General features: G+C 42.7%; 1 protein-coding gene across 1 annotated transcript in view; it reads left to right on the top strand.

Moving 5' to 3' along the window:
• The window catches only part of opn7d (opsin 7, group member d), a 45813-nt gene extending 32274 nt beyond the window's left edge, over positions 1-13539 (top strand). The window contains exons 2-6 of the mRNA XM_012820083.3: positions 6144-6231; positions 6533-6695; positions 7468-7595; positions 10191-10525; positions 10788-13539. Coding sequence (XP_012675537.2) covers positions 6144-6231; positions 6533-6695; positions 7468-7595; positions 10191-10525; positions 10788-11315 — 1242 coding nt within the window. The 3' untranslated portion in view covers positions 11316-13539. The remainder of the gene's footprint in view (positions 1-6143; positions 6232-6532; positions 6696-7467; positions 7596-10190; positions 10526-10787) is intronic.
• Positions 13540-25844: the final 12305 nt, after the last annotated feature.

Genomic DNA, 25844 nt, shown 5'->3' on the forward strand with positions numbered 1-25844 from the left:
CATGCTCTCTGTATGCTCTGACTGCCATACCATTGAGTCTGGCATTGCTGTCAGGGTGTAGGTTTTTTTTTTTTACCCTGTAGATCTGGGTTTGAGGGTGGGTGGGGCAACTGCCTCTCCCTTTCCGACAGAACCACCTGTTCTGTTTGCCTTTGTCTCCAGGTCTAGGGAGGCTTGAAATCCAATCCCACTTCATCTCGACATATTTCTCTCCAAAATGTCAATGCAGAGCCCTTTGTGTTCATTGATTCATCCCATCCTGTCTCTCCATGACCAAACCCCCAGCAGCATTGTTCCCCTGACCCAGCTCCTCATCAATAACAAGCAACCGGCATGCTCTCTGTCCACTACCACAGGGCAGACAACCTGCAGTCATGGCTTGAAGGAGGAAAAAAATGAAACTCCTGAAAGAGTTTAACTCGCCCTTCAAGGGCATTTTCATTTTTTAACTACTTTCATTTAAAAAATGCGTAGCCTTGAGACGGGGGCTCACAGGTGAGAAGGGAAGGGAGAGGATGGTGGAGAGATTGACCAGTCCGAGTTCAATTTCACTTTTGATTTCAATTCCCAATCCTTGCCTCTGAAGCGGGATTTAATTTACACTGGCACTCTTTGATTACTGGGGTGCCTTTGGATTGGCCTCTGTCAAAAAAATTAACCCTTGCACTCTGCATTGTTTTATATCTTTTTTTGTGAAAGAATGAGAATGAAATCCAAGATAAATCAGTCTGAATTGTGTTTGTTTACTGAAGAGTCAAACACGGATCCTCTCCATACCTACGTCTCCTTTGAACATAGCAGAAAATATCTAAATTAATAAAATGTATTAAATAGAAAAAAGGAATATAAATAAATATGCAAGAACAAGTGTATCCCCAGGCCTGCAAAGCATCTTTTAAATGTTATGTAGGTCACTGCAAAAAGACCTGTTTTCTGAATTGGGTGGTGGTATTGAAACTCGTTCACAGCGTTAAAATACCACTGCCCTCTGGTGCATGAAGCCAAATGACCTTGTGTTCATGAGCAATTACTTAAACACAGATATAGTTGTATTCAGTGAAGATAGCCCAATAAAAAAGAGAAAATTGTCGGATAACAAAATACAGCACAAAAGTGCCCAGTCACTCTGGTTCATCTCAGACTCCAGGCAAGAAAGGAGAAAAGAGAGCAAGATTACATGAAAGTGTTGAATTTTGAAAGATAACAGTCATAAACTCAGCGAGGTTAATGTTAGAAAAACACCAAAATCGTTTGAACTAAATAGCAAGTGGATTGCCATGTCACAAGGGAGCCGCTTCAAAAATATGATCATGACTGCCAACCCAATCAAAACGGCTGGTGGTGCAATAATGCACTGCAAATTATTCCACTTTAACAGTCTAATACAATCAAAGTAGCTGCCAAAAGAACAGAAAGCCAAAATCAGAATACATTAAGTTACTGGCCATGAAGTAATTCTGTGTATGAAATAGGACAGCTGATCACTCAGAGGGCCCGGACACATTTTGAGTGTGTGGTCAGGTCAGGAGGAGGGAGACAGACATACAGGTGATTTGACAAAGAGGTCTTCTATGGTTGACCTGGCATGCTGACTCACGTTTCGCCTGCTTGAGGGGGAGCTTACGTAATACCAAGAGATGGGGACAGTGGTAAGAGAAGAAAGATGTTTGACAGGACAAACTGATGTGGCTGTGTTTGCAGACAAAGAGCATCCATGCCCAGAAACAAAATACCCCCCCCCCCCCCCACCCATACTGTTACATATCGAAGCCATTATGCTTTGCTCTTTTGCATATTTCTAGGTTACACATAATGAGTAAAGTCATGTGTCTCTGGGCAAAGGGAGCTATCAAAATATGTCAGCACTCTTACTAAACTGGATTCATCTACCTCTGCATGTGACTCAGCAGTTTGCTTATTACATGAACCTGTAACACAATAACTCCAAATGTGTTTGGGTGCTGAAGGACTCTAGGAGAAACACAACTGGAAGAGCAGGATGATTAGCCCTGAAGAGGTCAAGAGGTCATAAGTATTTACAAAGAGGGCATTCTACATTATACATGATTAGATCATAGTTCTCCCAATGAAAGGCCTTTTTAGGCTGCTAATATTGATTAGTTGGAAACATGTCAATCAGAGGACATGTCCTGTTTGTTTGTATCGCATTCTAAAGGATTGTGTGGGGGTCATGATGCATACAGCCAGGGAATGGACTGCTGGGGAGTAGTTGGGGAGAGCTTGTCCATCCTGTTTTCCTGGGCCTACCAATCAGTGTGCAGTAGCCTACCATCAAACTCCTCCCGGAAAACCAATGCATTCATTTTCTCCCGTGTACAGAAAAAATCTGGGCGTCGAGACATGAGCCTGTTTCACTGCCTTCCTCCGGCCTAACCACGTTGCTTGTGGGGACAAACAAGACACACTTCCATTTGAAGTGTCACCACAACAACATAGCTGCTGTCAAGGGAGTCAGACACCATGCTGCATTTGGGACTGTTTTATAAGAAGTTATGTCAGTTAAAAAAGTGAGGGGGAAAAGAAAAAAAGAAAAGGATAGTGTCTTGCCTTCTCTGAGGTAAAGGGTGTTATGTGTCACCATCCTACTGGGAGCTGTAAGTTTGATTTAATAACTCTGAGCTCCTGTGACCTTATAGTGTGTGTGTGTGTGTGTGTGTGTGTGTGTGTGTGTGTGTGTGTGTGTGTGTGTGTGCAAGTGTGCAAGCAGCTGACAAAGAAGACAGGCTTTCATTTGCTATGATTCGGCTCTGCTTTATCAGAGTTACGCAGCTAAAGTTGGGAAAAAATGGAGCAGGAAGCCACGCAGGCCTTCTCTGAGGTACGGGATGTTATGTGTTATTTTCTTACTGTGATATCTTTGCCAGACCACAATGCATGGGATGCTTACATAACAGGTGGAGGACATTTCACAATAGAAGGAGCATGTTCTGTAAACTTTCACAAACCTTGTTAGGGGAACTTAATTGAAACTATTGGGATTAATGCTGAACCTTTGGATCCATACTGTTCTTGCAATTAAGTTTTGCCAATATGGATGTACTTTAGAAACGGGATGGCTGAGTTACAATAGCAGTAGGTTACTATTTGAATCTTTTAAGATTTAGGAAAGGCAAGCCAACTACAAAAGCAGCATCCTGTAGCTGTGACATGTTAACTTACCATTATGGTCTAGGTATTTGAAGGCTAAAACGTGAACTAGTAGTTGTAAAATAGTCTCTCTCTTTTGGAGGTTGGCATTTAACAAGGAGTCTGTGTTCCACAGACTATAAGGTAATCCAAAGTCCTGAGCTTTGCCTAAAGACTGAAGTAGTTCAGGTAAAGTGCACCAGCACAATATGTAGCTACCCAATGGACCCTTCCACTGGCAGCTAGTCAAACAATAACAGATACAATAGACCTGAAGCTCAATCTGACATTTTTGACAAAGGTTTCAATAATATAAATATGGTATTGACATGCTACTGCATATAAGAGAGTTATTCTAGAAATATACAAACATTTATAACTGAAAAGGTTGAGGATGTTTACTGAGGGTCAAGACTCGGCAGATCAATCTATTCAAATCTTCAAATAAAGCTTTATAAATCTTTATAAATCTACGTTCTCACTCTGCTGTGAGAGCTGTGCTGTCCGTCAACAAACCATCTGGATTTGCTCATTAAAGCATTCCAACAGCTCCAGGCAACAGCTGGTTGAAGATCTGACTGGGGCAGTAAAACAACAACGCCATGTTCACTATGGTGGACAGTCCTGATTCAAACAGACCAACTTCCTCCCTGTGTGTGAGTCAAACATCTGAGTTTGCTAATTTGCAAATTGGAGAGGTGATGGCAATGAATCAAACTGTGATTGATGGTGCATAAGGCTAAACCAAGGCAGTGAGCTTTGACCTTCTGAACTTGGAATGTTCTACCCTATGTCTGCACACTGATTGTATGCTCCCTTGTTATTTGTGGGTGCATAAATGAATGACAGCCAGCATAAAATAGGTATGTGGACGACCACTGTCCTGTCAATGGTGATGGATACAATTAGCCAGCTCTTTGCACAGGCAGAGGAAAAACTTGATATATAGAGAAATCAACTTGATATATGGAGAAACCAACATGGAAAGATGCATGCTTTTCTCTCTATGTGTAATCAAATAAATACGGGCTAAAATTGGATTTGTTGTTCTTCGTTTATTCTAATTCTATTCTGAAATCATCAGGCAGCCAGTGGAGCGGAGATGTTGTCCAGTCTGTTGCTAAGATCCTTCTCAAAGGCTGACCCTCAGTATTCTCTTATTCTACAGCAAAATAACAGTCATCCCAGGAGAGGAAAGCAACCATATTGGGAAGAAAAATACATTTAAGCTAAACAGGATACACTGTACTTTAGTGAAGGACAGCAACAAACGGTAAAAGTTAAACTTCACATATCGAACTATCCCACCGATGACGTACCTACCCTCCCTTTCACTTCTCGACTTCCTCTGTCAACATCAACAGTGCCGGTGTACCACAGGGATGGAAACATCATGTTCTATTAGCTCTGAGGAAAGAACAGTGGTGCCTCTTGCATCTAGGTCTGTACGTGATTCATTCTGTGAGTCAATTTGTATTGGAATGACATTTGTATGCGTGTCCGGTTAAAAGCAGGCTTTTAATATTTGATTACGAAAAACCTCTCCCAGCAGACATTTTTATTTCTCAGTCTCTTGGTATAGCTTTCAGTTCGTGTTCAAAAAACTTATTTTTCAAGATGCAGAAGACTACAGCATGAGCCTCGTGGCAAAAACAAAAGTCATCTTAAGACTTAACGCATGTTTTTCAAATATAATGACCTCTTTCTGTCTCTTCCCATTGAATCCTCTCTTTTAAAGTTATCCTTTAAGAAAAAAAAAACACATGACGGCCTGAGTCAGGCATTGCATTGTTTATCGGTGAGCTCTTTCGACAGGGGGCTGACTCTTTAGACCTGTCGAGTGGCTTTGAGTGATGGCTCCCCCTGACTAATGCTAACGCGAAGGCTAATTTGGCTTCTCTCTTGTATGCAGGGCAGGGGAACCGCAGTGAGGATGATGGCAAATGTGTTTTTTCTGAGACCAGCGTAAAAAGTGCTTAGTCATAGAGCTGCCAGGAGTGAGACAGAGCCACATCCCTCGCTTAATATATTTAAGAACAAACATTCAAACACACACACACACACACACACACACACACACACACAAGCACTAACACATAGGCCTATGCACACATCTTTTTTTTTGCGTGGAGCTTAATGCACATATTCACCTCAGTGAAATAGATTAATGAAAAGAAAAACAACCTTCACAGTCCTTGCTTTTGTCCCTAACAGTAAACCCCAATTCTCTCCTCTTTTTTTCCCATTTTTCTCTCTGTGTCTCTTTCACGCTGTTCCTCCTTCCTCCCTCCTTTTTCTCTATTTCTGTGCACTCTAATCCGTTCCGTGGCTGTGTCATTTACCGCAGTTCCATGGCATAATCCGCAGGGACATTTGTGTTTTGGCATTAGGGTTTTATTTGGCTCAGGGTGCTGTGTGTTGGATCCCTGGGATGCCCTCGTCTCCTACTCCTTCCCTCTTTCTCTCTGATGTCATCCAGAACAATGCGTTCCCAGATAACGGAGAGCTCTGGCGCGGGCCTGGCCGTGACGCGGACCCCGAACAGGGCCGGATCTGTGCCTAGTCAACAGCTCTGAGTCAATAGCTTCTCCTCTCATCTTCAAAGTAGATAGATAGATAGATGGATACTTCATTAATCCCGAGGGAAATTTAGGAATAAGTGCACTTCTTATAAAGGCGTTTAATGCTTCTGAGTGTTGTTTGTCTGGAGAAAAAAATTGATTTGATGTTCAGAAGGTGCATGAGGTTTTTACTAAAGTGGTTTTACCTCTGGAAAGCAGGGAGACAAATATATTTGGATTACAGTCATTTTGGTGGTCCACGACCCAAATGTCATCTGGCCACCTTTTATTTATTTCATTTATAATTTTTGCCTCCAGCAGAGTGAAACTGACCAGGTCAATTTTCATCAGTTGATGATTTTTTGCCTATCTCTCTCTCTATATATCTCTGTCTCTATATCTCTCTCTCTCTTTCTGTCTGTGTCTTTCTTACAGATGGGAAATGTTTCCGAAGCAGACCTCTTTGTTTCCAGCCTCTCGAAGGAGCACGACTATTTCATGGCCGCCGTGTACACCATTTTTTGTAAGTTTACCAGCCGCTGTTAACATTTCATCTAAGACGCAATCAGTCTGCAAGTGCCCCTGTGTCAGCCTTGTCCTTCTGTCAAGTGCATAACACACAGGGCATTAACGTTTTATTAAATGAATTTGTATTGCTTCAACCATAACACTTCACATCAATGTCGAGGGTAACTGGGCGATGGGAATGGAAATCTTGTTTTGAAGAATGTGCTAACAGAGGGAGCCTAGAGGAGTCAGTCGCTACGGCGACATGGCTGACATAACTGAGCGATGATGACTGTTGACCTTATGACCTCACGCAGGTGTACTGTCCCTGTTCGGCAACTGTGTCTTGCTCCTCGTAGCCTATCGGAAAAGGTCATCGCTGAAGCCGGCTGAGTTCTTCATCGTCAATCTGTCAGTCAGCGACCTTGGGATGACCTTGAGCCTCTTTCCTCTCGCCATCCCCTCTAGCATTTCTCACAGGTCTGTGTGTGTGTGTGTGTGTGTGTGTGTGTGTGTGTGTGTGTGTGTGTGTGTGTGTGTGTGTGTGTGTGTGTTTGTGTGTGAGTGTTTGTGTGTGAGTGTGTGTGAGTGTTTGTGTGTGTGTGTGTGTGTGTGTGTGTGTGTTTGTGTGTGTGTGTTTGTGTGTGTGAGTGTGTGTGTGTGTGTTTGTGTGTTTGTGTGTGTGTGTTTGTGTGTGTGTGTTTGTTTTTTCAGTTTTTTTCTTCCGTACTTATATCACCCTTAAAAGTAGGCCATTTGCCCACAGCATTAAAACCATTATAACATTAACTCCAAAGCAATGTTTACAAATATCACCCTCTCCCCACCATACACACACCAGCAGAAACATTATGAATGTATAAACAGACAGGTATACTGAGCGTTGTATTGCCAGAAAATTGTATGCAAAATAATAGCTTTTCTGGTATATCATGGTATGTTGAATATTTCCCAGAATTACCAGACAGAACTCTAGAATAGATCTGTCCATAATGGCACCAGCTGTTGTCTAGGTTAGGTTAAAATATATTTCTGTTATTACAAATATATTGCAATAAAACATAAAGATATGATATTATGTTATATTAAAATACTTTTATTAATACTATATATTAAAATACTACTACTAGAACTATGTCTGATAATTACAAATATATAATCGTACAAATGCCATGTGTGTCAGTATTGATGATGATGTAATCTTCTGCCTGCTACTCTACTCTAGCCTGCTCTTCTCCCCTCTCCTGCCCAGGTGGCTGTTTGGGCAGGTGGTCTGCCAGGGCTACGCCGTGTGTGGGGTTCTTTTCGGCCTCTGCAGCCTGACCAACCTCACGGCCCTCTCATCCGTCTGCTGCCTCAAGGTCTGCTTCCCACACTACGGTATGTCCTGACCGCTAACCACGTACCAGCTCTTAGAAGCAGTTAAGAGTCCTTAAGGTGCTTAATTAAGACGAGTAAAGTTATGTAAGAAAGGTGGTATGAGAAAAGTAGTTACGAGTAGTTAATGTATATTATTACAATGTCCATATCATGGCATGACATCGTCAGTGTTACACCTTAGAACAAACCCACACACAAACCTAAACCCCCATACAAATTGCTGTTCCTTGGAGATCACTTCTTCTCCTTTTAACAGATCTTCACTGGCCTGTGTGCAACCATATGACCCTGTCTGCTCTAATATGAAACTCTCTCCATAATCTCCTTGTCCTGGCTGTTGTTCTGTCCTACCTGGTTGCCCTCCCGTGCTGCTGTGTATTGCTACTGTGCCTGGACTCTTTGTCTCGGGTTAGTGATGAGACCCGGGCTATTAGTGACATTGTTCTGTTTACACGTTTGGAAATATGTCAGCTTTCATTACGTTGAGGGCTACGAAAAGAAAAAAAAAGAACCTTCGGGCTCCTGAAAAATACATAAGGAATCAGTGAGGACCGGGAGACACTGCATGGAGCAGAGAGGAAGAACATGCCGGCGGGGGGCGGGGGGGAAGGAAGGGAGGCAGGATTGGAAGGAAGAGTAAATAATTACAGTGCTGCTCTCCGCGTTGTGCCCGTAGCTGGGGGAAAGTGCTGTTGGCTCACAGCGGGATCCCTGGCTGAGCGGAGAGCCTGGATAATCTGACGGTGCACTTCTTCCTCAAAATGGGGAACGGACAGTGCAAGAAAACAAATAAGGGCATACATTTGAGAGTGCTGGACAGAAAAATGAAATGAATGCACAACACAACACTGGAAGAGAGATAGAATATCGGAGCCGGGAGTATTTACTTTTCATCACATACCCTGCAAATGGGAAAGCATTCCATCGAATATTATGAGTGTAAAAAAAATGTCTCTGTTTTGCTATTGATAGGTGAGGTTTATTGGAACATTCCTTAGTCTGTGTGTGTTATTCGGAACATCTAACTTAATTTACTCAACCCTCTCTATCATAATGGGAAAGTTTCACACAGTGTTGACTTTGGCTGCACTGGCAGAAGACAATCACAGGAGTGATTGCGCTACAATAATCACGTCTCACTTACAAAAGTGCTTATTTGGGGTGCCAAGTGTAACAGACCTTATTTCGTATACAGAAAGTATTTATTAATTACGAAACCAAATAACACCTAATACCTTTTGTCCACAAAAAACACAAGTGCGTTAGTACAAAATTAATTATGTCAGTCGTCTATGTTACTGAACATATGATGTGGACAAAAGGACTTTGGTCCATACATTTCGTGACTCTAATGGCAGGTGCAACGGGGCACGGTGGCTCAGTTGCTTGCACTGCCGCCTCACAGCAAGAAGGTCATGGGTTCGATTCCCACATGGGGCGCTGTTGGCTCTGGGGGGCAGGTCCTCCCCAGAGTGCACAGTGCTCAAGTGGGCTATCTCCCGGGCCTTTCTGTGTGGAGTTTGCATGTTCTCCCCGTGTCCACAAGGGGTTTCCTCCACTAAGAACCCCAACAGAAAAAACATGCAAAACAACAGAACACATGTCCATCCCTGACCAAAGATGGACAGTTCACTTCACTTGGTCCCCGGGCGCTACAAGCTGCCCACTGCTCCTGGGGGGTCCTTGAGGAAGGACAGTCCAGGATGGGAAAAAGCAGAAAATAAATTAACCGCGACCTCAGGCTTACCTGCGTGTGTGTGTGTGTTCTGTGTCGCCTCCATATATGCACGTGTGTGTTCCAGTGTGTTGTGTGTGCCATTAAAAACCTGACAAAGGTCTTAATTATTATTATAGGTTAGAGAATGCATTCTGTCTACGAAAGCAAAGCCTGTTTGATCTTTCTATGCTTCAGGGTTTATTCAAAAGTCTGAAAAAAGTTCAAGCAGACTTTATTTACGTGGACAGAAAACATTCTGTAATATGCTGACTCACAGAATGTATCGGACCAAAGTCCTTTCCTGCATATCATATTTTCAGTGAGGCAGCCTATCGACGTAATTCCTTTTGTACTTCAGTTCACTTGATTGTCCACAAAAGTTCAAGCAGCCTTTGCTTTCATGGATGGAATTCCTTCTGTATCTTGCTGACTCACGTAGACTTTTCCTGCATATTATACTTTCCGTAATATAGCAGAACTGTTTTGTGGAAAGAATGAACATTCGATGGCTTCAGATGTTGTGGACAGAATTACTTTTGTCTATAAAAACATTGTCTACAAATTAAGAAGTGCCTTTGGTCTGGAAAATGAAAAGGACATTTCATTTCAGTGCACGACATGATCATCAGTTTTATTCTCTGTGCATGAAAGAATTTACTCTCTTAAGTATTTTGTGGACACGATGCTAGTGCATTTATGTTTTCTGTGAACAAAAGGCATTACTTGGTTGCATGGTTTCGTAATAAATGAACGTCTGTCGAAGAACAGAATGCGTTCTGTGTACAAAGTAAGGTCTGTTACACTTGGTGCCCCATATTTGCCTGGCATCATCTTCACCTTATCTTCTTCTTTGTCTTCTTCTTTTCTTTCTCTTTCAGGAAACAAATTCTCCTCCACCCATGCTCTGCTCCTTGTGGCTGGGGTGTGGGGTTACGCTTCCATCTTCGCCATCGGGCCTCTGGCCCGCTGGGGCCAGTACAGCGCCGAGCCATACGGCACAGCCTGCTGCATCGACTGGTACGCGCCCGCCCATGACGCCCTGGCCATGTCCTACATCATCTGCCTCTTCCTCTTCTGCTACGTGGTGCCCTGTACCATCATCTTCCTCTCCTACACCTTCATCCTGCTGACGGTGCGAGGCTCACGCCAGGCCGTGCAGCAACATGTCTCGCCCCAGACCAAGACCACCAACGCACAGTCTCTAATCGTCAAGGTGAGGGGTGAGAGGTTAGAACAGGGTCTCCGAGGCCCTACACTGAACATATTACAATACACATACAGTACTTTCTTATGTACATACTGCACACATAAACTGACCGTTACATTTACTACATACTCAGAAAATGCCACATTGGTATGCTTCAGTATGTAAAGTACTTAATAAACAATACCCACCCAAAAATATATTTTGGCTCCTAATATATTTTGTAGCCTAAATCCTAACCTGTGTATGTGTTTTTATGCTTCTCCCACAGCTGTCTGTGGCGGTGTGCATTGGTTTTCTGACCGCCTGGAGTCCTTACGCAGTTGTGGCCATGTGGGCGACCTTCGTGAACAGTGACGTGATCCCGCCCTTCGCCTTCGCCATGGCGGCCGTCTTTGCCAAGTCCTCCACCATCTACAACCCTGTGGTCTACCTGCTCTTCAAGCCCAACTTCCGCAAGTCGCTGAGCCGCGACACGGCGCAGATCAGGCACAAGCTCTGCTCCAGCACGGGCAAAAGCAGCCCCCACGTGGGCCTTAAGGACCCCGACAAGCCTGCCTTGCAGCGCAACAACAAGGACATGAGCAACTCCACGCGGCTGTCCAACGGTCTGCCCGAGAGCCACGTTGCGTGTCTGCACTGCGCAGGGACGGGTAACAGTGCCGGTGGGGGCGCGGGCGTGAATACACGCTGTCATCTGACCGCGCCTCAGCGGACAGCGCGTGTGCTAACAGACTTCGGCCACAGTGAGGTCATGGTCTGTCAGCTCCCTGACAAAACGCATGACCACTTCCTCTAGGGGTGCCTGCTACGCTCTTCTTGGCCAGTGGGAAACTGTGAAGTGCTACAGAGGAAGAGAGACAAAAGTTGGATGGACTAATAATGCCAGAAAATAAATAAATAAATTAAAAAGCCTTCAAATGTGACAAAGCTGGGTGTCCAAGGCAAGAGTTGCACAATCTACCTGGAGCTCCACTGTCCCGGACACCTAAGTTGCACCTGAGTTTCGATGCACCTTGTTCAGCTAATCAGGCTCTTCAGGGACATGTGAGTATTAGAGTCAGGTATGCTGAAGTCAAGCTGCAGCTCAACTCTGGGGGCTGCTAAATCCTCATGAGGAGGCCTGATCTGAGGCAATGTCTGCAGAGCCAAAGTCAAAGAGAGAGAGATTACTACGCAGAGAGGATCTTTAACATGGGACTCTGCGCAACAGAGGAGGGGACTGAGAGAGGGAGAGAGGGAAAGAGACAGAAGAGAGAGGGAGAGAGAGAGAGGGAGATGAGACAGAGGGGAAGGAAGGCAGGAGGTAAAGAAACTCTGCGTAATGGAAAGTGGAGAGAGAGAGACAGAAGAGAGAGAGAGAAGAGAGAGAGAAGAGAGAGAGGGAGAGAGAGAAACAGAAATGTGATGTTGAGAAGGAAAGAGAGGGAGGAGACAACACCAAAAAGGCAAAATAAGAGCCCGAACAGGAGAACAGAGGGACAGAGAGAAAGAGAGAGAGAGAGAAAAGAGCCAATTATCATGAAAAACAGGCAGAGTCAGCTGTCCATGAGGGGGGGGGACGACACAACTGCTCTGTCCGATTTAAAAAAAAAGAACAGAAAAGAAAGGAAAAAATGTCTAAAAATAACGCCACTGTCACCTCTGTCTATGTGCTCCAGCCAGAGAAGGAGTTAGTAAACCTCACTGTCCTCCCTGTCCTCGTCAGTGTCTGTACCCCTGTCCCTGTCCTTTGTCCCAAAGACAATGACCCCAATGACCTTGAGACTGCCCAGCAATAGCACTCAACAAAAGCAGAGCTTGAACACAATCAAAATGGGATGCAATTAGTGATACCAGATCACTTTCCCTAGTCACGTCTCGCAACGACCCGGACTTGGACAAAATAATTAGTCTATCGGATTAAATGGGATGCTGTTAATCAGAAGAATGGCTGCTATTTGTACGACTCAATATAACAAATTTGACCAAAGTACTGTATATGCAAATCACTGATACCTTTACATATCTTCAGGATGGGAAAGCACAGAGTTGAAATTTAAACCTGTCCACATAACTATACATGATTCACAGCATGTGATGACTAATCGTGGTATTTACGAATTATTGTGCAATGTCTCCCCCTGTTCGTTAGTTAGGTTTTTGACAGTGGCATCTGAAGCCCATTAGTCGTGGAGGTTCTAGAACCTTTGCAGAGTAATTCCAACCCTATATAATATGCAACACCAGCTCGCCACATTATTTTGGAAGGGACTAAACGCAGGTTGCCATGACACCAGAAGAACAGAGCAGAGGGAGTGAGCATGGGCTGTGGTGGCCAAAAGCCAAATGTTTACCTGCCACATTTAACTCATCAAAACATCCTAGAAGAGAGCACTTCATCACCAGGAAAAAAATATTTATATTTCACTTAACTAAGCGTGTGGACCTATGCCTACTCTCATGGTAGCTGTCGCTGAAACTGACTCTGCCCTGATTGGCCAGATCAGGGTCAGATGTGTTCCAGCTCACACCTCGAAAAGAAAACCACCAAGCTGACAATCATCTGGAACTCCAGGGAAGTGGGTGAAGTTCTCTACAGACTATTTTTATTTACTGACAAGACAGGACAGGACACATCAGTATAACAGACTAAGACTGGACATCTCCACCCACCACTATCTGTTTCTGTAGCTACCGTTGTTCCTTTGCCCGTCTGCTTGTGCTACTGTGAGGCATGGCCAAAAGACACAGACGATCTCTGCTCGGCTAATTCAGCCCCTTTCTTATCCCGTACTACTGTCAGGTCAATCTGCTAGTGATCTGACCACATTGTGATGAACTGTATGTCTGTATGTACACCAAGAACATATGAAGTGTAAATAATGTTCAGAGTTTTATCGGACTTTTATCATATTGTAATTATTGTTGTTGGTGAACTTATTGCGCTTTGAGAAAAATGCACTGTGAGGAAATGTTTACACATTCTACAGTAGTTTGTCCTAATTTGTAAATAAATGTTGAAAGTAAAAGATGTGATATAACAACATTTGTATTGTCAAAATTTGTGTTACGGTGTTCCTTTCGGAGACAGAATTCTCCAAAATGGCTTTCAGTACAAATGCACAGAGACTGTGCTCCCCCATGGCCCCCTAGTTTCAGTATTTCTACTCGACTTTACACTGGGTGATTCAGTACTCTTCACTGGGTGATTCAGTACTCTTCACTGGGTGATTCAGGACTCTTCACTGGGTGATTCAGTAGCTGATTGAGGTGAGGAGCATTTTGATTGTTCCATTTCCATCTCCCAAGAAAATACAGCCAAACTATTTTATCCCCTATTTTATCCCCTGTGGATCGTTACATTAATTAAATTCCTTAGTACAACATTAGACCCAGTAAAAAAGTAGCGGAACAGAGTGTCATTCGCTCAACATGGAACAAACAAGACAAAAGCTGAGGGGAAAAAAGCATCTTCAAACTGATCTATTTGTTGTTGCTGCTTTTCTTTCTTTCTCCAAACAGGAGATACTTTTTTCCTCCCCCAAATTGTAGCCTCTGAATAGAGAGGAGAGGGAAAAGAAAAAAAGTATGTGAAATTGTTGTCAGGTTTGTGTTCAGTGTATTTCTGAGCGATTAGAGATGCCCTTGGCCAAACAGCCCTCGCGGGAGGAGAACAAACAGCAGGGCGTCGACTGGAGCACATCTTTCCTCTCTGTCATCTTCCTCTGTCTCTCTCTGTCTTGCTCTCGCTCTTATTTAATACGAGAAATCCTGGCGGCCTAGACTTATCAGACATTCTCTCTGAACTGAGGCCAAGTGCCACATCCCTGTGGCAAAGACATAAAACAAATTTCACTCAGTGTTTTTTTTTAGTTCTTTGAAGCACGGGCAAGTGCAAAATATGTCATTCCCCCCTCATGTCGGCTGTGTATGATTTACTTATTTATTTAATTATTCAATTTGTTGCCCAATTTGTGTTTTTGCTTCTGGGTAATTTTAGTCAACAAACCACAGAAAATACAGGAAAAGAGAAAAACAACCACCAATTATAAACAATAATAATACATTAAATTACTATTATAACTTAGCAGAAGGTCATACATTCCATTACCTAAATGTCCCCGACCTGATACCCTCTCTCGCTCAGTTCGAGTCACATGGCATCTTGTTGGAGGCTAGTTGCTAGGCAATTGAATGCAAATTATCCAGAGACCAGGGGGTCTGGAAGGGTACTGAAAAAAGCTCCAAATCTATCAGACCAGCTCTTTCTTTCCCTGAAAAGAGACGTCCTCATCTTTCCAGGAATCTTCTTATCCTCCTCAGATCTACACTGTTTTGGGGATTCTTCGGAGTCCCACTCATCTGACAGCACTAACTTATACATGGTCCTGACTTTAGACGTTAATATTGGACAGATACGCTAGCCAGCACAACAGAGCTACACAGGCATCAAACAACACACCTCACAGACGAAATGACGACAACCGAAATGACGACACCAACATTAGACACAAAAGGGGAGACTGCACCATTTCAGAACATTAGGCACAGAATTAAACATTATCATTCAGCAAAGCATTATGGGGCAAGCTATTACACACGCGGAAGCGCTGCTAGCCTCTTGCACACTACACAGTGTTTTCTACCCCATTATGCTAACTTGCAGTATTGACTTGTTACTATGTTGTTGTGATGAAAAGTTACTCAACAGACACTGCAGTTGTTTACACCACACCACAACAAGGACACACTTAGGTGTTTTTGGTGCATAACTTACATATATTTTATAGCAACACTATGCAACAACTTACCACTTTTTGAGGTATGTTTTTATGAGCAACTACTTTTGGTATCATCGTCAAATTAATTCGGATGATATTTGGTCATGTGAAAGAGAGATAAACACACCTGTCATTCCCACTAGCCGTCCAGGCTATGCACTATGCAGTTTTATGCGGTTCAGGTTGAAACACCCCACGGAAATTTAAGAAAAACCTTCAACGAACGCAATCGCCGAGAATATCACCAAAAGACGCCAGTTAGCATGTTAGCAACCTTTAATTAGTGCCATCTGGGCTGTTGGAAGGTAGATAGCTTGCAAAGGTAGATAGCTTGCAAGGTAGATAGGTAGGTAGATAGCTTGCAAAACTCCACAATGCAGCTTTAAATACACTTTCAAGAGTAAAACAATACAGTGAAGAGGAGAGGGAAAAAAATATCTAAACACAGAATGTTAAATTCCTCCCTCTCTGAAATTGCTGTGCCCAGCTGTTCTTGTGGCCACTGCCAATGCATCAAATTACATATTCTTCAAAAAATGTCTAGATTACTAGATATCAGCTGGTGCAGACACACATCGGATCTGACCCAGTGCCTTGTCATTGTGCCCGCTCATGCATCGGATCACCCTTCACCTCAGTTTATGGCCACAGTTGTGCCCATGCGGGCACGTTCCTCAACAACAAGCGCACAGAAGCAACCAAGGGTCATGCGATCGTGGGTCATCACAGCATGCAAAAGTGCTGCATCTGTCTGTTGCGTAACCCCCTTCAGATGACAGCGCACAGAGCGATCGGCTGATTGAACCCAATCGGCCTGTCAATTACAACGAAGTCAAGCTGTTTTGCTTTTCCGCTGGTTGGTTGGTTGTTGCTCCTGTTAGGGCCTTTCAGTAAAAGCACATATTTTGAGACAGGCAAGCCAGGCAAAAACATCTGAAAGTGTCAGATTATGGGGTAGGGAGGGATGGAGCTGCATCTGTGTATCTCTTCCCCCCTGCCTTCTCTATGCCCGCCCCTAGAACCATACGGTAAAACGTTTTGAAAGTTTGTAAAACTGACTGGAAACAGTCCCCTGTTTCTTCTCACCCAGAAATCTGTGTGTTTATGTAAGGTTTTACAATGCACATTTCCATGAAGAGAAAACTGTGTTAACTTTTTGTGAAAGTTCTTCTGATTAAAGAAGACTTACATACTGTAAGAGTACCTTTTGAAGAGGACCTTCTAGAGCCGTCAGAGTTCTTCTCATCCTTTCACTGGAAAAGGTCACAGTGTTGAATGCCATCTTTTGAATGCACATCTCAGAAAATGTGCTTCTTTACAGTAAGTATGCATTGAGTGGCTGTGATGTGCATGATTTAACCTTGTGTGTCGAACGGAGTGAAGCTCTTCAAATGTGTAGTCAGTCAGAGTGTGTGGACAGTACTCCATCATAAACTAACTAAGAGGAACAGTCAGAGTGTGTGGACTCTATCTATCTATCTGTCTGTCTGTCTGTAAATGATCTATAAATCTATTAGTTTGTTTATCCATTTATTTCACCCCCTTTTGCCTTTTTGATATCTTTACTAAGTGAGTAGGTCCTTAACGATCAGACTGTGCCTGTTGCTGTCTGTAACTATGGTAACTGTGGCTATGACTGGGGTAGTAAGCGCCCTAGCAGTCTGGGGGCTAGATTCAGGCACTTTTGTAATATTTTGTATTTGATGTAAGCCACTTTTAAACAGAGGCTCCAAAGTCACATTCTGCATCTGTATCGCAACAACAATGTGTAAGTAGTATGCATTTAATTTTCTCTGAAATCCCTATCAAATAATCATACTGCGAAAAGAATATTTTGTGCAAAAACCTATTATGCACCTTTAGTTTTGGGCACTTCTGCTTCTATAAGGTCTTGGGTGTGCTGTAAGCATAAAAGCTCTTAATCATTTCACTCATATGAATAAATAAATGGCCATCTAACATGTATTACCCTGGCACTGTGGCATCAAAAGGTTGGCTGTGACCACCCCTCCAAACAGAAAGCCTTTTCACAAGGGAAATGTGTTCTGGAGAGCAAGGAACTACTATTGTACTGAAATCTCCACACTATTTGCAGTATACACTATATATCTAAATATACAAACGTACTATTCGACACAAACTACACTCCACAGCCATCCAAACAAATTTTGACACAAATGATTCTTAGACCGTCCAAAGGTGTACTGTATGACTAAGCATAGAGTAAATAGCATAAGAGCTCACACTGCCACACACAGCCAACTAAGAAGAACATACTCATGACTGGTCATGTGACACTACTTATTACTCACAGAATATGTATTGCATTGTTTATGAATATGTATTACTGTGCTATTCTATAAGAACACCACTAGCAACTATGATACGCTAAAAACATTAACCTATGCTTAAAATGGTAGCCTACACAACAGGCAAATCTGAAATCTGAAAAAAAAAATATATATACATGGATCTGATTGTGTATGTGCACATGTCTTTGTGACTGTGACTATGTCTGTATTTGTGTCTGTGTCTGTATTGGTCTGTGTCTGTAGCTGTGACTGTGGCTATAACTGTCTGTAGCTGTGATCATGCCAATAAATGTGTCTGTGGCTGTGGCTGTGTCTGTGACCATGTCTGTGTTTGTCACTGTGTCTGTGTCTGTGTTTGTGTTTGTGTCTGTGTCTGTGTCTGTGTCTGTGTCTGTGTCTGTGTCTGTGTTTGTGTTTGTGTCTGTGTTTGTGTCTGTGTCTGTGTTTGTGTCAGTGTTTGTGTCTGTGTTTGTGTTTGTGTTTGTGTCTGTGTCTGTGTCTGTGTTTGTGTCTGTGTTTGTGTTTGTGTCAGTGTTTGTGTCTGTGTTTGTGTCTGTGTTTGTCTGTGTTTGTGTCTGTGTCCAGTCTGGCTCCTGAATGACATCGGGCCTCACACACACAGCTACCTCTCTATTCCACTCACGTCCCAGCTGTTTCACATTGATTTATTGCAGGGGCTGGACAGAGTGTGTGTGGGAGCTGGTGTGTGTGTGTGTATGTGTGTGTGTGTGTGTGTGTGTGTGTGTGTGTGTGTGTGTGTGTGTGTGTGTGTGTGTGTGTGTGTGTGCATGTGTGTGTGTGTCTGAGAGAGAGAGGGAGAGAGAGAGAGAGATATTGTGGTGGAGGTAGTGAATATGTGATTGTGTGTGTAGAAGTGTGTATATGCAAGTGGGGGTGTTTCTGTCTGTGTTAGTGTGTGTGAGTGTGTGTGTGTGAGTGTGGTGTGTGTGTGTGTGAGTGACAGCTTCCATTAGAAGGTTGTTGGGTGATGGCTGAGACCGTGAGCTTAGAGATCTCTGTCTCACAGAAACTCAGTCAGCTGTGGACACCAAAGCCCCACAGCACATCAACACACACACACACACACACAAACACGCACACACACACACATTATACCGCACAACTCACATCTCCTTATCATTTACACAAACACAAACACACACACAAAAACACATACACACACACACACACACACCTCCTTATCATTTACACACACCTACACACACACACATCCCATTACACACACACACATCTCATCACACACATACACACATACACACACCGCCTCATCATTTACACACACAGACATACACACATACACTGTCTTTCTCTCTGACACACACATACACTCTCACACACACACACACCACACTCAGACCTCCTTATCATTTGCATACACACTCACACCGATGGAGTAATATTATGAATCACGCGCAAGGTCTTTGTATGCTTTTCATGTTGTGAGGAAGGGTGTGCTCAGTCTTGTTCCCCACCAGGTTCCTTTCAATGAAGAGTAAGGCTTAAGGGGTTACACAGTAACCAGTAACCTCTTACTGAATTTGGAGGTCGTATGATGTCTCTCTTATACACCAGTGCAGCTGCTCAGTTGTCTCGTTTTTTTCTTCATCCTCCGGGCCGGCAAAAGTAGGCTTCTCTTTATATGTGATATGCGGCCCACTCCAAAGCCCTCTCACAAGCTCACTCCCAAAGCAGAGCACAGACCACCCATCCTCTCCGGACACATGGCCTGCCGTCTTGTTGCCAAGTATTTCTTGTGAGTTTGGTGAACAAAAGCTACTTTCCTGTCAGCATGCTTGGCACAGCACATGATACCACTGTCTCAGTCAAGACTGAGGGGAATTTGGTCCCATATAATTCAATTCAATTGAACTTTAATTTATATAGCGCCAAAACAATACAATTGTCTCACGGGGCTTTACAGAGCCCAGGGCCTGAACCCCCTTAGAGCAAGCACAATGGCAACCTTAAGCAGGATCACAGCACATAAGGGGAGGCCCATCTGCTTGAAGTCAGTCGGGTAGAGAGGTGCTGGTGACAGTAGGGGAGGGAGGAGAAGGGGAGGGGAAACAATCAGGAATATGGCAGATTAAATCATATACATATCAAGATGAGCATGCTAGCATACATGTGGTAAATGTACACAATACATACAAACATAACATGGTTTATACATGATACATAGAACAGCTTAGTGGGTACACAGTGTGCTCATAATGTTACTATTACAAGAGTAAGTAGAGTAATGGAACAGAAAACGATGTCGATGGTGGCAATCATTAACATTGCAGGTAAATGCTTTGGGTAGGATTATTGGGTAGGATAAGTGTATGGCAGTGTGGTGGGGGTGGGTAGGTGTAGGCCGATGGTTTCTACAAGTACATCAGGTGGAGAGACTATAGCAGCATCCCACAGTGACTAACCCTAACCCTAACCAGGAGGGGAAGAAAGAGACAAAGTGAGTGGGTAGAGTTCGGCTGCCGATACCTGATATATACTTAATGGATATGATGATGAGAAACAATGTTTCCACAGCCATCAGCATTTGCAAAGCAAAGGTCACGCTATGAGAGAGAAAACGTTTGGTTAGTAAACATCAATTTGCATCAATATTAGCATAATATGAAGAGGGAGAGGGAGAGGGAGAGGCTGCCCGGCAAGGTGTATGGGAATTGTATTTATGTTTAGTTATGTTGGTTGGCTTGGTACATGGGGAATTGTTAGTTATACATGCATAGTAAGGATGGTAGGATACAATAGCAGTGCACAACTGGCTGGCAACAGCTGCAACAGGCTGTACCCTTCACAGTACAACATGCGCTGTCTGTAGCCCAGTTTTATTGATATTGGGAATTTGTATGTGTTAAGTTGTGATGACTCATGTTTAGTTGTGTTGGCTGGCTTGGTGCATGGGGATTTTTAGTTATACAAGCATAGTATGGGTGGAAGGATATAGAGCCTACACATGCGATCAGTCTTGATACTTTCTGAGCATGCATTATATAACTGTAACAGCTGTTTATCCTGACACAAACATACATGTATCTGTACAACCAGGGGCGGAGATCCCATTTCATTGTAGGGGGGGACAATACATGGTCAAATTCAGAGTGTAATTCCGGGGGGGGGACATGAAAAAATTGCTTTCACGAGAGCTAGCATAAACTGCTAAATACCGAATTCTCTTATCACATTTACAAACAGAAATTCGAAGTCATTTTAGAATTATCTAAACAGCATTAAATGTACTAACACGAAATATCTATTCACAGACAAATAAGTTCAAGAGAACTTGATGCTCAAAATAAGTTATAAAACAGCTCGACAGGGAATCGAACTAGCAACTTTTTGATAATAATACGACTTCTCTACCTCCTGCGCCACTGTCACTCCATATTACAATACCAGCATAGTTCATGGACCGCAAAAAATGACATTCATTTAACTTCAGATAATTTAACAAATCTGGAGAGGCACTGAGATGTAGACCTACGTTTATTAACTAGCATGAACCTAACCTGCCCCTGACAGGACAGTGTCCTAGACTGTCTAGCTAGCTATCTTAACTGTGTTAATTACCGGCATGCGTGTGTTATCGGCAAACCTTCACGTTGTCATGCCAATCCATTAATAAACGTATGTATACTTCTGCATATCGATTGGAACTTCGTAAATGGAGTTTAGAAAAAAACTTCTTCTTTACATGTTCTTACTGCGTTCGAGAATGAGGTAAATCTCTTTACATATCGTGTATCATAGCGGCAGCGGCAGGGGACAGAGTAGGAAACAGTCTGACAATCTTACCGTGTAGGCTACTGGGCTGATTAACTGAAACACGTCCCCCCCCGTCCCCCCCGGGATCTCCGCCTATGTGTACAACTATATGTATATATTCCACTCTGTGTGCCCCCCGTCTGTCTCTAATGAATTGATTTTTTGTGCTTTGGTTTTTATTTTTATCTGTGAGTCATACATTGGTACTTCCCCATGGATCATGCAGTTTACAATGAACACAGTGTGAGCTTGTGACTTCTGAAATGTCACTGGTCACTTGATCCCAGTCTAAACCAAACAAATACTCTGCAGAGCCACACAATGAGAACAAAAGTCCAAATGAGAGTTTAAATAGCGAATAATTATACCATAAAAAAATACATTTATCGATTTTGGTGAACATCACACTTAACATCAGTCACAAAATCAATGTATCACTATATCTGCTTACAGGCAGTATTTATGTTATTAGTTTACGCTGAGCAAAGCAGAGAGTTCTGGAATGAGTCACAGGGAGGGACAGAGGAAAAAGGAGATGAGCAGGTACTCTAATTGCCCTATGGCTCCCTCTACTGGCTAAATGTGGTACAATACAAATGCTATGAAGAAGTTTAGAGATGAGTAAACGTTCTCTCAAAATATAATAGCATGTAATAGCATGTAGGATTTTGAAATTATATAGAAAAACAATGTGAATGTTAAAGCAACACTATGCAACAATTTGACAATTTTGAGATATGGTTTTATAGGCAAACAGTTTTGGTACCATCCTGAAATTCATTTTGATAGCATATGGTCATGTGAAAGACAGATAAACACCTGTGTCTTTCCCACTAGCCATCCAGGATATGTATTATGTAGTTCTGTGTTCCGAACTGGTTCACCCTGCAAAAATTGAAGAAAAGCTTGCACAGCATGACATTGCCAGCTACACTGCCAAAAGACATAGCCTGTTGGCAAGCTTCTATTAGTGGTGTTTGCAAGGTTTTTGCATGCCTTTTAGGTAGTTAGCTTACTAGTTTTGGAACAGAACTCCTTATTGCTGCTTTAACTACCATGACATCTTAGTGAACCTGCTGTCATTTAGGCTACTTAGGATAAATACTGACTGTACAAGTTAGAAATTCCTTCCAGCTAAGCCTGCTTTGTTTGTTCCAGGGCACAGCCAATGTATGGGGAAATGTGGTAAAAAAAAAAAATCATTCGAATTCATGTACATTTATTTGGAATTACAAATTTCATTACTATTTCATTCATATTTGTACCTTTGAAGATTCTTGAATATACAGTACGTGTGAAATAATGAATAACTGAGTTATTTTTAGCATCGATAACCTCTGATGGTTTCACAGATAACAGTAGATAACCAGACAAGATTGAGGGGTTCATAAGGATAATGCCAAGAACAAATATCACATGATTTCCATGGGACATAGTTGCAGACACAAGACTGAGCAAGCCTTGAGGACGGCTGTACATCATCTGACACAAAATATACTGAGCTTTATTGTAAGGACAGAGAAGATGTAAACCTCCCTTGGGTCATGAACTCTTGAAACAAGGTCATTGTTGGAGGGCTTTCAAATCCCGACTTAAAGCGTAGTGATTTATAGCAGCAGGGGTGATAACAACAGCATATTAGAACACACAAAATATAAAAAGACATACAGAATAGACTTTATTTGTCATTGTGCATTGGATACACAACGAAATTTGTTTGTGCAACCACTAAAAAAAGTGCAGTTGTGCTGGGTGGAGGGTATGAGGGTTGTGTGATTGTTTAGTTCTGTGATGGCCCTGGGGATGAAACTGTTCTGCAGTCTGGAGGTGCGGGCTGTAGTGGCCCGGTAGCGCCTGCCAGAGGGTAGCAGGGTGAAGAGATGGTTTGCGGGGTGAGTCTCATCCTTCAAAATGCCACATGCTCGGCGGAGGCAGCGTGTCCTAAAGATGTCGTCCAGGGGAGGCAGTGGAAGTCCAATTATTCTCTCCGCAGACCTTATGACCTGACTGAGGGATTTCCTGTCCTTGTCTGTGCAGTTGACATACCATGCAGTGATACAGTATGTGAGGACACTTTCAATGCAACAGTGGTAAAAAAGACTTAAGCAGCTCGGAAGACAGGTTGTTTCTCTTCAGTATTCTCAAGAAGTAGAGCCGCTGCTGTGCTTTCTTGACTGTGGCGGTTGTGTTACTCATCCATTTCAGGTCCTCTGAGAGCATAACCCCCAGGAACTTAAAGCAGGAGGTCCTCTCCACTTCCTCACCATTGATGATGAGGGGTTGAGGGTTTGCCTTTTGCCGTCTGAAGTCAACTATGATTTCTTTTGTCTTTTTGACATTCAGGGTCAGGTTGTTTTGCTTACACCATACAGTGCTGCTTGAAAGTATGTGAACCCTTTGAGCAGTTTAGAGTTGTTTTACCTTGATTTTTCTATTTTATCATCACCAGTTTTACATGTATGAAATGTCAGGTTTATGTTTATCAATTGCATGTACTTGTTTAGAGGGAATTGTGTGAGTAGCCAAAAAACGACATGAAACATGGAATTAGTGTATGTGCAAAAGTAAGTGAACCCCCAGCTGCATTGGTAAAGTCAAGTAGGTAACAGATTTGGGGGAAACACATTAGTCAATTAAGCAAACCAATCAAATGAGACAGCCTTAGGAAAAGGTTTGGGCAACACAGATTTAAAGAGAGAGGAAACCAACCAAACTACTGTAGTGCCAAGGTGTACCCACACAGATCAACAATGCAGAGAGGAAAGGAGATATCCGAGGACATCAGGAAGAAGGTACTGACAGCCCATCAGTCTGGGGAAAGCTATAAGACCATCTCCAAAAGATTCCAGCTCCATCCATCTACTGTAAGACAAATCATTTACAAATGGAGGGCATTCAACATGACTGCAACTCTGCCTAGAAGTAGACGCCCATCAAAACTATCACCAAGAAGCACCAGAAGAATAATAAATCAGGTAAAAGCCAACCAACACATCACCTCTAAAGAGTTGTGGACCTCTCTGGCAGCAATGTGGGAAAATGTACATGCGTCTACAATCAGGTTGGTTTCCTCTCTCTTTTACATTTACATTTACATTTAGTCATTTAGCAGACGCTTTTATCCAAAGCGACTTACAAGGATGTATACACATTTTTAATCTGTAACATACTTTCAAGCAGCACTGTATGTTCATCTTAATTTCCCCTTAGATCAGGCAGCACCCCTCAATGTACAGTATATGAAAGTCATTTAATTTGGAAACAGAATCCCATTATTTCTCCTCTCTTGTGGAGACCACGTCTTCACTTTTATGTGAATCCACGTGCAAATCTACGTAATGTTTTCTTCTGATGGGTCTCTGTTTCGAGGTGGTTGCAGTACAGTGAGATTGACTTTCATATCCATTGACCCGTGTTCTTTGTGGTACACAGCAGCCATTCATTTGCTCTATGCCAGGTTTCCTGGGCCAACTGCATGCTTTACACGTTTTTCTTTTTTTTTTCAATCCAAAGCTGACATTTACTGGCCAATCAGCCGGGCAATTTGACTGCTCTCCCTGGCGTCTGGCCATGAAGACCGGATTGTGATCTGGGCTGTTTCAGCCTCTGTCAAATCCTGGAAAAATGCCCAGACGATGTAGCAAACTCACTGATTTTCAATATCCTCATAAAGCTGTCAGTGGCCATTATTAAACCGAACAGGAACAAGTGTTTTAACGCACACAGGATTCATGTTTCCATTAAATGCATAAGGGATGACTACACAACTGAATACACACTGATTGTATAAAGTAAATTATATACAAGTATCTCTATTTAGTTTCAGCAGATTGTTCTGGGAGAGTAATGGGAAGACAGATCAATTTCCTTTTTGTCATGATTGGTTGATTCAATGATTGATCTGTAAATTCAAAAGGGAATCACAAAGAAAATAAGCTCTTGTTCTTCTTATTAAAATAATGTAAGAATATATTTTTTTTCTCATGCCAAACTGTGGATGTCTGTGAATTTCCTGCAGGTTTCACCATCATCTGAGAAGTTTCTGAAAGAAATAGTTTAGTACAGTGTTGTCTTATGGCAACATATCATTCTTCTTAAAAACGTAAAAGGTCTAAAGCTGTTGACAATATTCTTTTCATATTACGGGGAGCTTGAATGGGAAAGTCACCTACTCAGAAAAGTAACATTACGTTTCTCCTACACCAGAAATATGAAATGAAACCAATTAGCGCAGTGGTAAATTACCCTTCCCAAAAGCCTCCACCACACAGCCATGACTAGAAGCTCGCAGGGAGTCCAAGAGTGATTCATAATTTGCATAATTAATCCCATCATGAGGAAATGAAACGTATTTGAGGACAAGCATGAAAAGGTGACTCAGCGTGTGCCTGTATTGTATAGTCTGTGTGCAGCTGTGCTCCACTGGGGCATGTCTTTGTTTCATTGATGCTTCGCTCTCTG

The sequence above is a fragment of the Clupea harengus genome, chromosome 4 (assembly GCF_900700415.2).
Source record: "Clupea harengus chromosome 4, Ch_v2.0.2, whole genome shotgun sequence".
In the NCBI taxonomy this organism is placed as follows: domain Eukaryota; kingdom Metazoa; phylum Chordata; class Actinopteri; order Clupeiformes; family Clupeidae; genus Clupea; species Clupea harengus.